This window comes from Nicotiana sylvestris, chromosome 10, assembly GCF_000393655.2.
Source record: "Nicotiana sylvestris chromosome 10, ASM39365v2, whole genome shotgun sequence".
NCBI lineage: Eukaryota > Viridiplantae > Streptophyta > Magnoliopsida > Solanales > Solanaceae > Nicotiana > Nicotiana sylvestris.
In genome coordinates, this window is record NC_091066.1 from 55,905,765 (window position 1) to 55,918,792 (window position 13,028).

General features: G+C 36.4%; 1 protein-coding gene across 1 annotated transcript; it reads left to right on the top strand.

Moving 5' to 3' along the window:
* Positions 1 to 11,329: 11,329 nt before the first annotated feature.
* Positions 11,330 to 12,021, top strand: LOC104222276 (classical arabinogalactan protein 5-like). The gene has a single exon (XM_009773489.2). The coding sequence runs from the start codon at positions 11,420 to 11,422 to the stop codon at positions 11,813 to 11,815; it is 396 nt and encodes a 131-aa protein (XP_009771791.1). The 5' UTR covers positions 11,330 to 11,419; the 3' UTR covers positions 11,816 to 12,021.
* Positions 12,022 to 13,028: the final 1,007 nt, after the last annotated feature.

Genomic DNA, 13,028 nt, shown 5'->3' on the forward strand with positions numbered 1-13,028 from the left:
TTCTTACTTTCAGTCGTTATTTATATTTGTTACTCACTGAGTTGGAGTACTCATTTTACTCCCTGCACTCCTGTGTACACATTCAAGCGTAGTTGGTTCCGCTCCCGAGTGTTGATTCCTCCAGTTTCAGGCGAGCGTTAGGGGACTACGAGGTAGTTGTTGACGTTCGCAGCCCCATGTCTCTACTCTTTTATCAATTCTATTTCCCTTCAAACACTTGTACTAGTTTATGGAATTAGCAGACTTGTATTATGGTCTATAGACGCTCATGACTTGTGACACCCTAGTTAGGGCTGTGTTGGGTTGTACTTTCGCACTTTATTGACATTATTCGCTACTTAGTATTGCTATATCATGTTTTAGACTGCTTTTATAATATTTAACTATTTAAAAAGTGAATTGTATTTAATTGGATGGCTTTGTCTTCACTAGAGGCGCCATCACGATCGAGTTCGGGTTTAGGGTTGTGATAAACTCCTCCCCAAAAGTCCCATACAAACCCTAGGTTATTTCAGATGTTATGATGTGATTCTAGTGCCGAAAACCCCGGACAGCTTGCTAGTTTCTCTTTCTCCTTCATGTAGCTACGTTGGGGGACTGATTTTTGATGGAGAAGGACTAGGTTTCGTGGTTCCACTCAGTCCAAGGTAAGTTTATGCTTCTCCTTCCATTATCTATACTTGTACAAGTTTTAACTCGACCGTAAAAACTAGACCTAGCGAGTTTCAAATGAGTGGTATGTTGTTTGTTGTTGCATCACTGTTGGCTGGTTGTGAACTTATTTTTAAGTTGAATTGATGGCAGTTTTATAGGATAAGAGGCTTAATTATGTACTTTTGGTTGTATTGCTCAATTTGAAAGAAAAGACAAGTTAAAACATATTTTAGTAAATCGAAAAATCAGTTTTGAGTTGTTGAACTTGTGGGACTGTTTTGTGGGCTGTTTCGTGTTGCTGTTGGGTTATCTATTTTGTTGTTGTTTTTATGGAGTTTGGGAGGATAAAGAGTGTGCAGAAACACCACATAATGGAAGGGTGTTTGGCTGGTCATTCGTCGTTACACTTTTTAGGCTGTTGGACACTACTTTGGTTGTCGTGTTATGTATGAAATGATTAGGGTGTGTGGGCTGTTTTGTGGTATATTTTGATGGAGATAAAGTTGGAACATGATACATACATGTTTTTATTGTTGTGTTTTTGTATTGTTGGTGTTATCTTTAATTTGGAAGGAGTAAGGATTATAGGGGAGATGTTGTCCGTTTTAATACAAAATAAGTTTGTCGTTCATTGTGCGACAATTATACCTTTCGTAACATAATGATAGTATTATTATCGTTGTTGTAGATTAAGGTGCGAAGATGCGAGTTCAACTTGGTGATTGGAAAGATTATGATAAGGTATGTTAAGGAACTTTCTTTTTTATTTTGGCATGATCTAAAATGAAATGAACATAAACGATACGCTATTTCATAATGAATCTACTCCTAGCAACTAAGGTTGTCCATGTTGTTCTTTCTGTACAAAGTTATTCTAAGAAAGTATGTATGATCCTTGAGTCCTAGTAAGTTCATATTGATGGTATGATGTCCGTAATGCTAATCGAAGGTGCAACGACCTTACGTCACTCCGAAAGGTTTAGAACGCGATTCTATGAGTCGAGCATGCATTATATATTATGTATCTATTTTACTCTACCGAGCCGAGCTATAGTCAGCCGGGTACGACACCTATTATGCAACTACTGATCAGTTGGGTTTACCGAGCTCCACGTGGTCGGGTACGATTCTATGGAGCCTTATGATGGCCGGGTACGTTTTTACCGAGTCCTTTTTGTGGCCGAGTACGATATGATGATGATGATGCCCATAGAGGCGAATGTTTTTAAAAGTTTATGTATATATATGTATTATGTATTTCATGTCAGTAGCCCCATAGGCACTCATATGTTACAGGTTGTATCTCCTCTATCTCTCTTTACATTACTGTTCTTATTTATGCTTTCATGCCTTACATACTCGGTACTTTATTTGTACTGACGTCCCTTTTACTTGGGGATGCTGCGTTTCATGCCCGCAGGTCCCAATAGACAGGTTGACATTCTTCCTAGTAGGCTATCAGCTCAGCGGAAGGTGTTGGTGCACTCCTCTTGCTCTGGAGTTGCCTATTTGGTTAGTATGATTTGGACGTGTATTGATTGGTATGGCGGGGCCCTGTCCCGACCTTTATGATGTGTATGTACTCTTAGAGGCTCATAGACAGATATCATGTATATGAAAGATTGTATGGCCTTGTCAGCCTATGTTCAGTGTACGAGTGTTCCTCACATGTATAAGTTTGTATTCCATATTGGGTCATCCTATATCAAGTATTCCCTTATGTTTTATTCTGGTTATATCATGACGGCCCTTTCGGCCCATTTACCCATGATGGTATGATAAGAAAGATATGTTACGTTGGTACTCGGTTGAGTAAAGTACCGGGTGCCTGTCACGGCCCTTCGATTTGGGTCATGACAAAAGTGGTATCAGAGTAGTTCTATCCTATGGAGTCTACAAGCCGTGTCTAGTAGAGTCTTGTTTATGGGTGTGTTGTGAACCACACTTATAAGCAGGAGGCTACATAGCATTTAGGACTGCCACTCTTTCTTCTTATTCTAGATCGTGTGGTAGAGCTCAGTTGTAAGAATTCAAATTCCTAAATTCGACTTTAGTCATAATATAACAATACCTACATCCACAAAGATTGTTGGTAAGAGATTGAATGTGGCTCTGGAAGAGCTGAGTTAGAGGAACTCGATTTTTCATCATGCTTATGATGAGTAAATGTAAGGTTTTTAGCAGATCATGTGTGTACTAAGATATGTGAGCTTCTTGAAAAGGAGCCTCGAGGCATGAATATCTATCCACCCATATGGTAAAGAGAGATGAGAGAATCAGGAGGTGGATACAAGTTTCAATAAGTAAAAGAAGCAACTTGAAAAAGAGTAAGAGGTACCCAGCTAATAAAAATTATCAGTATTTGCAATTCAGGAGGAGAAATATAAGCATTTTGAGTTACCTTCAACAGTAACAGGGGTATGTACAATTAGCCATGCCCATCTCAGTTATGCCCTACGGGAGTTGACAGATTTAGTTTAAGAGAAGAAGGAGATAGCAAGATCCAATTGGGGTTAGAGTAACCCAAAATTGTAGATGGATTATTATCCTTAGCTAACATTTCTGAAGGATATTGCAAATGTGGTAATAGTTCTCCTTTTGAGACACCCCAATGGTGCAATCTAGAATAGAACATTTAGATATGAACACTAGAATGTCTAGAAAAATTTAGAAGATTGGCATTGGAATCCTAGAAGGGATAAATATTTACCTTTGTATGGCTCTCGTTCCTAGTAAAGAGAGAATACTAGGTGACCTGAAGAGCCAGTGAGATAAAGCAAGGGGAGCTAAAAGTGAAAGAATATTTTGTTGAAGTTATCAGAATAAAGTGATAGACAAAAATATTAGCCGGAGAATAAGAAGAGAGTAATTGAAGCATTATGAATAAGATGTGATAAATGGATGATAACGGTAAATCAAAATATGATAGAATGACAGAGTCTACAGTCAAGTGAAGGAAAATACAAGAGGTGACAGGCCTTGAGACAATAAAAGAATATAGGCCAAAGGCTATATCCTCATTTGATAATTGAGTTGGTGACTCGAACGTGATTACTAGAAGGACAAATTAGACCCCCGTAGTAATAGAATTTAGTATGGGATAGTAAACAAGAAAAAAAATCGAACATGATTTAGGGATCGAAGGAATTGGTAATAGTCGGCATCGTGAGAATTTCAGAGATCGTGTTTCAACAATAATAGAATAGACAATAGACGAATGACCTTTAAAGGTCATTTAGGAAGTCTCTTACCTAAAGCAAGCACTATGAGCTGAGTTAATCTTAAGGGACTAGGTGTGCCAGTTACACTAGGTATCACCTTCATGCGTAAGAAATTTAGTTATCCCTGGTACAGAAGGTTACCATAAGGCGATTAAGGTTCATTGATAATGTGAAAAGACGCCAAAGATGAAGAGGTAAAACATCTATAGGTAGATCGTCGTAGAACTAAATCTTATTACTCCCCTAAAGGGGGAAATATGGTGTGATATGGTATTAAGTCGGAGTTACTGGTCTAGGTAACTATGGAATAATAAAGGAAGAATGTGGTAGAAAGGCGAAAGGAATGAGATTGCATTTATTCAGACCCTACAGGTATGTTACAACACCAGAACATTATGCAAGCATGCCGCTGGGGCGAGGTAGTAAGGGTTCCCACACCATATGTTATTGATAAATAAGTGCGACTGAACACTTGATATATAAGGAGCCAGTACGAGTGGTAAGTTAAGACAAAAAAATAACCCAAGAGAGATTATGCGGAATATAGATATGAGAATGGACCAACGAGTAGTTAGTAGTTGATTCGGGAAGAGCCTAGTTATGGCTAGACAAAAGGTCACAGATAAATCAATAGATCATGCAAGATAAATGTAGTGAACCCCAGCATAGGGAATTCAGTCTTGCAGATACGAGATCGCAATCATAAAAAACAATTCAGATAGAAGTTGAGGCAGTTAAAGGTACCGCTTAAGTTTTATGAAAATAAGAGAGAGTGACACTAAGGAGACAATAAAAATTTGAGCTTAGAAGTAACCCTACGAGAACAAGAGCACGAAGTTATGTAACTAAGGATTATCATAGGCGAGTAAGAACAATGAAAATTTCCTTCGGGTGTACGATATAACAAGCTTGCAACTTTACAAGAGCGAGAAGGTCTCCCTAAGTATTACAACAAAAGACTAGCTGAGGAAATAAGTAAGAAGGTTTCCACTTAAGCATAGTGAGCTAAAGAGTAAATGATATTGTAACAATAGTCTCACTACAATATTGTATACACTCAATAAGAAAGTGGCACCTATCATGGCTAATGAATGAAAAAAAAATCAAAGGTGATGTTTGAGATCATATGAGGTACAGGAAATTATAGTATTTGTGGGTAATAAGACAAGCCAAGTATTCATGCAACAAGTGGCAGAACGACCAAGAAAAGTAATTGTTTACATTTAAAAATAACTGAGAAGGCACAAAAGGAAATCTGTGGTGCTAGCAAGTTAAATAAAGGATGTGAATAGTACAATAGATAGGTGTAGGTCGTAAGGTAAAGTATTGTACAAAACAAGGTTTTAGGTAGATAGGAGTAAGGATATGAAAAGGTGAGTGAGAAGGTGACGAGAATTTGTAAGTCCTCGGGATTAAACCCATCAAAACAAGAAAGCTGATGATTTCCATATATAATAAAAAAAAATCGGTACAGTTTGAATGAACACAGAAGAGTCTAAGACTAGGAGCAATTGAAAGAGATGAAATCCTACCCCGGTAGTAGAATAAGGGTGTAATTGTGATAGATAAGAGGATGACATTTAGGCCTTTGATTGAGTAATAATTTTTAAAAAAAAGATTTTATGAACTGCATGGGATTGGAATACCCCCATAAGATGAATCATGTTAGGATGCTATGAAATACGGTTATTGAAGTATAGTATCGTCCCTAGGTGGATCGGGCAAATCACTTCAGATGTTCCCCGATGAAACGTGAGCCCTAGTGACAATGTATTACGTAAGAGGTTTCAAGTTATCAATGGTAGATTATGGATCAATATTAATGTGAATCACCAATAGATGGATAAAAGTTACAAAGTATTAGATGAGATTAAACCATCATTATTAAGATGAACAGTAATGAGGAAGCATTAAAGGACTTCGATTTATACATATAGGACAAGCAGTGAAAGAGTAACCCGGAGCTGGGTGGCAGACCTCGGTAATAATAAACCGAAGTAAGAGTTAGGATATAGTATAAATTACCTAGATGTAGTAAAGCCATAAGCATAGATAACCGAGGCTATGAAGCAAGGTATAGCAATAGTCGTAAGTTCGAAAAAGTACCAAGCGAAGAACTTTAGTACACCTATAGATGTGTAGAGGGACATCTTGTCATAGTTCTGTATATGTTCACAAAGTGAGGCCTAGAGATTGGCTAAAAGCTGGATGAAAAAGGAGAAAAGAGTCACATAGGCACATATACAAGTACACGGTTGTACATGATGCATGAGAGAAGGTAACAACAGTTACGAGATTGGAAGAATTCCGACCACAAGTTGTGGTATGAGAAAGAGTCCTAAAGGGGGAATAGCCTGGCCCTTGGATTTATTTACATAACAGTTTCCTAGATGTCAAGGACAATATTAAAGTATTCGTAAGAGCTACAAGTTATGAGAATGATAAATGCATCAATCAACATTTGATGACAAATGTTCCAAAGGGGGGAATGATGTTACAGCCCATGTTTTCGTACGTGAGAATACGTCGTAAGCCAATTAATGTAAGCTCGGAAATGGAATCATATTTGAAAAGTTTACAAAGTTAGTTCATCATGATAACGTGGAGGTTACAAATATTTAAGATCATTAATACCAAGTAGCAAGAGGGTTTGAAGGCTTAGAAGCTAAACGAATTGAAGAAAATAAGTTTCGTCGAAAGTCGACAAGTTGGATTATTTTACCATGTATTTTTTGGGTGAGACTAGGGTGATTAACATTATAAGGAGATTATATTATGAGTTTTTTTTAGTCGTATGATATTTGGTCTTATGTTTTGAAGTCAAGCTAGTTGTGGAAAAAAAGCTGGAAAAGGTCATCACAAGTTTCATTCATAAATGTGCTGAAAATTAGGTCAAATGTAACTGGGCTTTTCTCCCAGTATACTTGGAATTAGGGGATGATCTACCTACCACATTAAATAACTATGAGTCTAGTTTCCAACTCAATAAACCGTTTGTCAATACCATCTCGGAGTATAGAGATATTTGTATTTCTGCGAGCCTGCGCAGATTGGTAAGGTGACAAGTAGGTGCATCACCTACTTGCCAAAATGAGAGGACAAAATTAAAAGCCCCAAAGTTGGCCAAGAGGGGACTTTTAAGGGACTATCAACTCAGTTATTTCACCTATATTTCAGACCAAGAAAACCAAATTGAACCCCTACAACTCCTCCCCAAATATCCCACACAAACCCTAGGTTATTTCGGATGTTACGATGTGATTCTAGTGCCGAAAACCCCGGAAAGCTTGCTACTTTCTCTTTCTCCTTCATGTAGCTGCATTGGGGGACTGAATTTTTATTGATAAGGACTAGGTTTCATGGTTCCACTCAGTCCAAGGTGTGTTTATGCTTCTCCTTACATTATCTATGCTTGTACGAGTTGTAACTCGACCGTAAAGACTAGACCTAGCAAGTTTCGAATTAGTGGTATGTTGTTTGTTGTTGCATCACTGTTGACTGGTTGTGAACTTATTTTTAAGTTGAATTGATGGTTGTTTTATAGTATAAGAGGCTTAATTATGTACTTTTGGTTGTGTTGCTCAATTTGAAAGAGAAGACAAGTCGAAACATGTTTTAGTAAATCACAAAATCAGTTTTGAGTTGTTGAACTTGTGGGACTGTTTTGGGGTTGTTTCGTGTTGCTATTGGGTTGTCTATTTTGCTACTGGTTTTATGGAGTTTGGGAGGATAAAGAGTGTGGAGAAATACCACATAATGGCAGGGTGTTTGGCTGGTCGTTCGTCTTTACACTTTTTAGGTTGTTGGACACTACTTTGGTTGTCGTGTTATGTATGAAGTGATTAGGGTGTGTGGGCTGTTTTGTGGTATATTTTGATGGAGATAAGGTTGGAACATGATACATACATGTTGTTAATGTTGTGTTCTTGTGTTGTTGGTGTTATCTTGAATTTGGAAGGAGTTAGGATTATAGGGGAGATGCTGACCGCTTTAATATAAAATAAGCTTGTCGTTCGTTATGCGACAATTGTACCTTTCGTAATATAATGATAGTATTATTATCGTTGTTGTAGATTAAGGTGAGAAGAGGCGAGTTCAACTTGGTGATTGGAAAGATTGTGATAAGGTATATTAAGGAACTTTCTTCTTTCTTTTGGCATGATCTAAAATGAAATGAACATAAACGATACGCTATTTCATAATGAATCTACTCCTAGCAACTAAGGTTGTTCATGTTGTTCTTTCCGTACAAAGTTATTTTAAGAAAGTATGTATGATCCTTGAGTCCTAGTGAAGTTCATATTGATGGTATGATGTCCATAATGCTAATCGAAGGTGCAACGACCTTACGTCACTCCGAAAGGTTTAGAACGTGATTCCATGAGTCGAGCATGTATTATATATATGTATCTATTTTACTCTACCGATCCGCGCTATAGTCGGTCGGGTACGACACCTATTGTGCAACCACTGATCAGTTGGGTTTACCGAGCTCCACGTGGCCGGGTACGATTCTACCGAGCCTTATGATGGTCGGGTACATTTTTACCGAGTCCTTTTTGAGGCCGGGTACGATATGATGATCATTATGCCCACAGAGGCGAATGTTTTTAAAAGTTTATGTATATATATGTATTATGCATTTCATGTCAGTAGCCCCCAGAGGCGTTCATATGTTGCAGGTTGTATCTCATTTATCTCTCTTTACATTACTGTTCTTGTTTATGCTTTCATGCCTTACATACTCGGTACTTTATTCGTACTGACGTCTCTTTTACTTGGGATGCTGCGTTCCATGCCCACAGGTCCCGATAGACAGGTTGACATTCTTTCTAGTAGGCTATTAGCTCAGCGGAAGGTGTTGGTGCACTCCTCTTGCTCCGGAGTTGCCTATTTGGTTAGTATAATTTGGACATGTATTGATTGGTACTCTTAGAGGCTTGTAGACAGATGACATGTATATGAAAGATTGTATGGCCTTGTCGGCCTATGTTCAATGTACGAGTGTTCATTATGGTCTTATAAGACCGTATGTCACATGTATAAGTTTGTATTCCATGTTGGGTCGTCCAATGTCAAGTATTCCCTTATGTTTTATTATGGTTATATCATGACGGCCCTTTCGGCCCATTTACCCATGATGATATGATAAGAAAGATACGTTACGTTGGTACTCGGTTGAGTAAAGTACCGGGTGTCTGTCATGACCCTCCGATTTGGGTCGTGACAAGTGTGTACGCAGACCTACCCCTACCCTGGGGTAGAGAGGCTGTTTCCAAATAGACCCCCGGCATTCTTCCCTCCAAGAAACTTCCCACCTTGCTTCTGGGGAGACTCAAACTCACAATCTCTTGGTTGGAAGTGGAGGTTGCTTACCATCAGAGCAACCCCTCTTGTCTCAAACCAAACAATAGATAAGAAATATGTCAGTATAACTAATACAAGCATAACTAATACTATTATTACTAATACACCATATTCAACATTATTCTTATACACCCTGCCAAATGACCCCTAAGGACAAATAAGTAGGTGGTTTGAGCCTGTCAACAGCAATCCACAAGTTTTTCAATTTTGTTTTTTCTTCTATAGCACTTCATCGCAAAATATATAAAAAAAGATATAAACCAAGTGGTAATTAATCTCTCGTTTTGTGAATTATTAATTAGTTGAGAATTTTCTACTTTACGTTGCTTCTCAATTCATAGGTACGTTATGATTTGTGAGTCCGTAAGTCACTTACTTTAATTAATTCCTCTTTTAAAGAGATATCTCTGTATAAGTACATATAATAAATAAATAAATAAATAAATAAGGAAGGAAGGAAGAAAGTGAAATAACAAGGCAAAAACAATATAGTAATATATAATTCATGAACTGGACCAATATTTTTCTTTGGCCAGGTGAGGAGTGCAATTGAAGTATGAACGCAGGTTGAATAAATTAAGTGTTGCTGTTGGGTTTTATTTAGGTTTTCTTACCACGTAAGATTTGAATCTTTGCTTGCAATCTTTCAATGATACTTCTCGAATGCTTCCAAGCCATTCCCCTATTCACTCACCACCTGCAGATACATAAGTAGTTAGTAAGCTAAACATTGAATTTTGTGATAGAGCTAGAAATTTGATTAAGATATCTATTAAAAATAATATACCTAAATTTTGAATATATATCAATGGAACTCAACGATTTATATATGTACAAAAATTTTATTTTCAACCTTTTTGTACACTGTAATTTCTCTGACGAAAAAACATTCAATTGATCCTTGAAGGTAGTTATGCGCTAATTGAGTTCCTAGCTAGTTATCTCCTTTGTCCTTTTTTATCTACCAAATTTCTTCAAATGATTGTCAATCAATATTACAACGCATGCATTTTCGCTCTTTAATTGAGTTCAATAATTGAAAAGTCTTAACATGTCATATGAATTTGGAAAAGCTAGCTGGAATAATAACCCCACAAGCGCAAGAAAGTCTCAAGATCTAGCATCACCAACCCTCTTCCCTACTTCTAATCTACAACTTAAATTACATTTTTAAAAAGGTAACCATAATAATTTAGGTTCAATAAACAACACTAATGTATACAGCACATGAGTCCATGCATGATCTGTAGTTTCCCGTTGGAGGTCATCATTTGAGAGAGAGTATCTCTGGACAGTCTTATATACTCTACTTTGTATTGTATCATTGTTCACAAACAAAAGAATTGCTCGCACTCATATTTTATTCAAATTAATAAATACAAGATATATGTTTTTATATATTTTTTATTATTTAATTAGAATAAATTAATACATATTATTATCCAGTTTTATTATTTAATTATAATAAATTAATAATTTATTGTAAAATACTTGTAAAAATATATATTTTCCAACCTTGAAACCCAAGCTACCCTGAACACCCCCCCCCCCTTCTTTTTTTTTTTGGGTGGCCAACACAGAAACGAATTGTCGCAACAAAAAAATACGAATTTTATAATCCCAGCTAGCAAGACTAGAACGTGCCAATCATAACGGTAACCATAATGTTCTCTATAATAAATGATCCAAACTGTCTTTAACATGGCCAGAAAGAAAGTTAAAAAAAAAACAGTTATTCCTTAGCTTGTTTCCATTATTTTTCGGAAAAGTATTTTTTTTTAAAAAGGATCTTCGAATTTTTTGTTAGAAGTATTCAAAATAAAAAGTACTACTGTAAATAAACATTCAAACAAATTTTTTTTAATGTAATTTATCTCTTCACACGGAAAGAAAAATGTAACCAGCTGGGACACCGCCCCTCTCTTCTTCTGTCGTTAGATGTCAACAAATTATTAGTCCAGTCCAGAGTCCTTATTTCAAATTAATTTTCTTCTAAACCGACTAACTAAAAATTAAAATTTATTTTTCCTCATATTTCCATTTTCCCTCCTATAAATAGACTCTCCTCCTTTCCTTTTTCTCAAACGGTACTCAACAACAGTCATATTCCTCTTTTATCTCTTTTGCGCTTTATTCCACTTCTCTTTCTCGAAAAATCTCCTCGTCTAAAGGCTAGAATGGCATACTCAAAGGTAATCGTTGCTCTAATGTTGGCTTTGGTGGTTGGATCTGCATTTGCTCAGGCACCAGGAGCATCTCCGGCAGCTTCTCCGAAGAGTTCTCCACCACCGGTAGCATCGTCACCTCCGGTGGCGACTCCTCCATCTGCAGTAACACCTGTCTCTGCTCCTGCAAATGCTCCTACTACTCCTTCTTCTCCATTGGCATCTCCTCCAGCTCCACCAACCGTCGATACTCCGGCATCATCTCCTTCCGGTGGTGCTGCTCCTCCATCCATCAGTGCCTCTCCCAGCGGTTCTCCTACCTCATCTCCCAACTCTGCTTCCTTGAACAGAGTTGCCGTCGCTGGATCTGCTGTTGTAGCTATTTTTGCTGCTACTTTGATGCTTTAATTCTCTGATCTGTGAAATACTTTTTGTTATATATTGCCGGAGCCGACGACTTTTATGGGCGGCCGTAGTCGTGGCCGCTGTTGATTCTTTCTTACTGCTACTATTTGTTGTTGATTATTACTGGATTCTTTGTTTATTTATGGAGAGATGTTGTCATCAACTAGTTAATAATTTGTTCTGTTGAAGAGCTTCCATATTTTATTTAATTGGAACGTGTCTATAATTTCAAAAACAAGGTGTACAAGTCCGAAAATATTTACTCCACCGTTCCAATTTTGACTGGCACGGAATTTAAGACGAGAGTATAATTCCTTTCAATAATAAAAAAAAAGGTTCAACACGGAGAGTATAATTCCTTTCAAAACTTAGTAATAGCCTCTTTGGCCAAGTTTTTGGCCAAGTTTATTTTTTGCGAAAAGTTTTTTTTTTTTTTTTGTCAAAAGCATTTTTGGTCTCAATTTGAGGTATTTAGCCAAGCTTCGGAAGGAAAAAAAGTATTTTTGAGGAGAAACAGAAAAAAGTAACTTCTCTCCAAAAGTACTTTTTTGAAACATTTTTGAGAAAAATATACTTAAAAATAATTTTTTAAAGCTTGATCAAACACTAATTGTTACTCAAAAGTGATTTTCAAACTAATTAGTTAAACATAAATTATTTCTCATCATCAAAAGTACTTTTCGAAAAAAATACTTTTAAAATAAAATATTCCTCCTAAATTTTACACGCATTAAACTTACTTCCTCCTCCACGTGTTATAGTTTGACTTTAATGTGTTATAGTTTGACTAATTGGAAAGTACAGGAAAAAACTTTTTTTTGTGCGGTCTAAAACATATGGTAAATTTGGGTTTCATCGGCCAAACACATATTTGTTCATAGATTTTGCTTATATTTTGATAAAATTTCAAATTCTAAATAAAATTACCTCAAACTTTTATATTTATAAAAGAACTCACCGTATATTATTTTGTAATAATAGTATATCATATAGTTCATTATAAAAATAATAATTTTGTACCAAATTTATTTATAATAAATATTATTGATAATGGTATTGTTGGGTATTTGTGACAGTTTTTAAAACTTGTGGGTATAAATTATGTTTCATGTTTTTCCAAAATATGTTTTGAAAACTGATATCTAAACATATTTTTATCTTCAAACCAAATTTCACCCAAATTAGAATTTTCAAAACAAATTTGGAAATCTATGGC

Bases quoted from the DNA above. Each gene is read 5' to 3' on its own strand.
- LOC104222276 (XM_009773489.2), top strand. From the start codon at position 11,420: ATGGCATACTCAAAGGTAATCGTTGCTCTAATGTTGGCTTTGGTGGTT.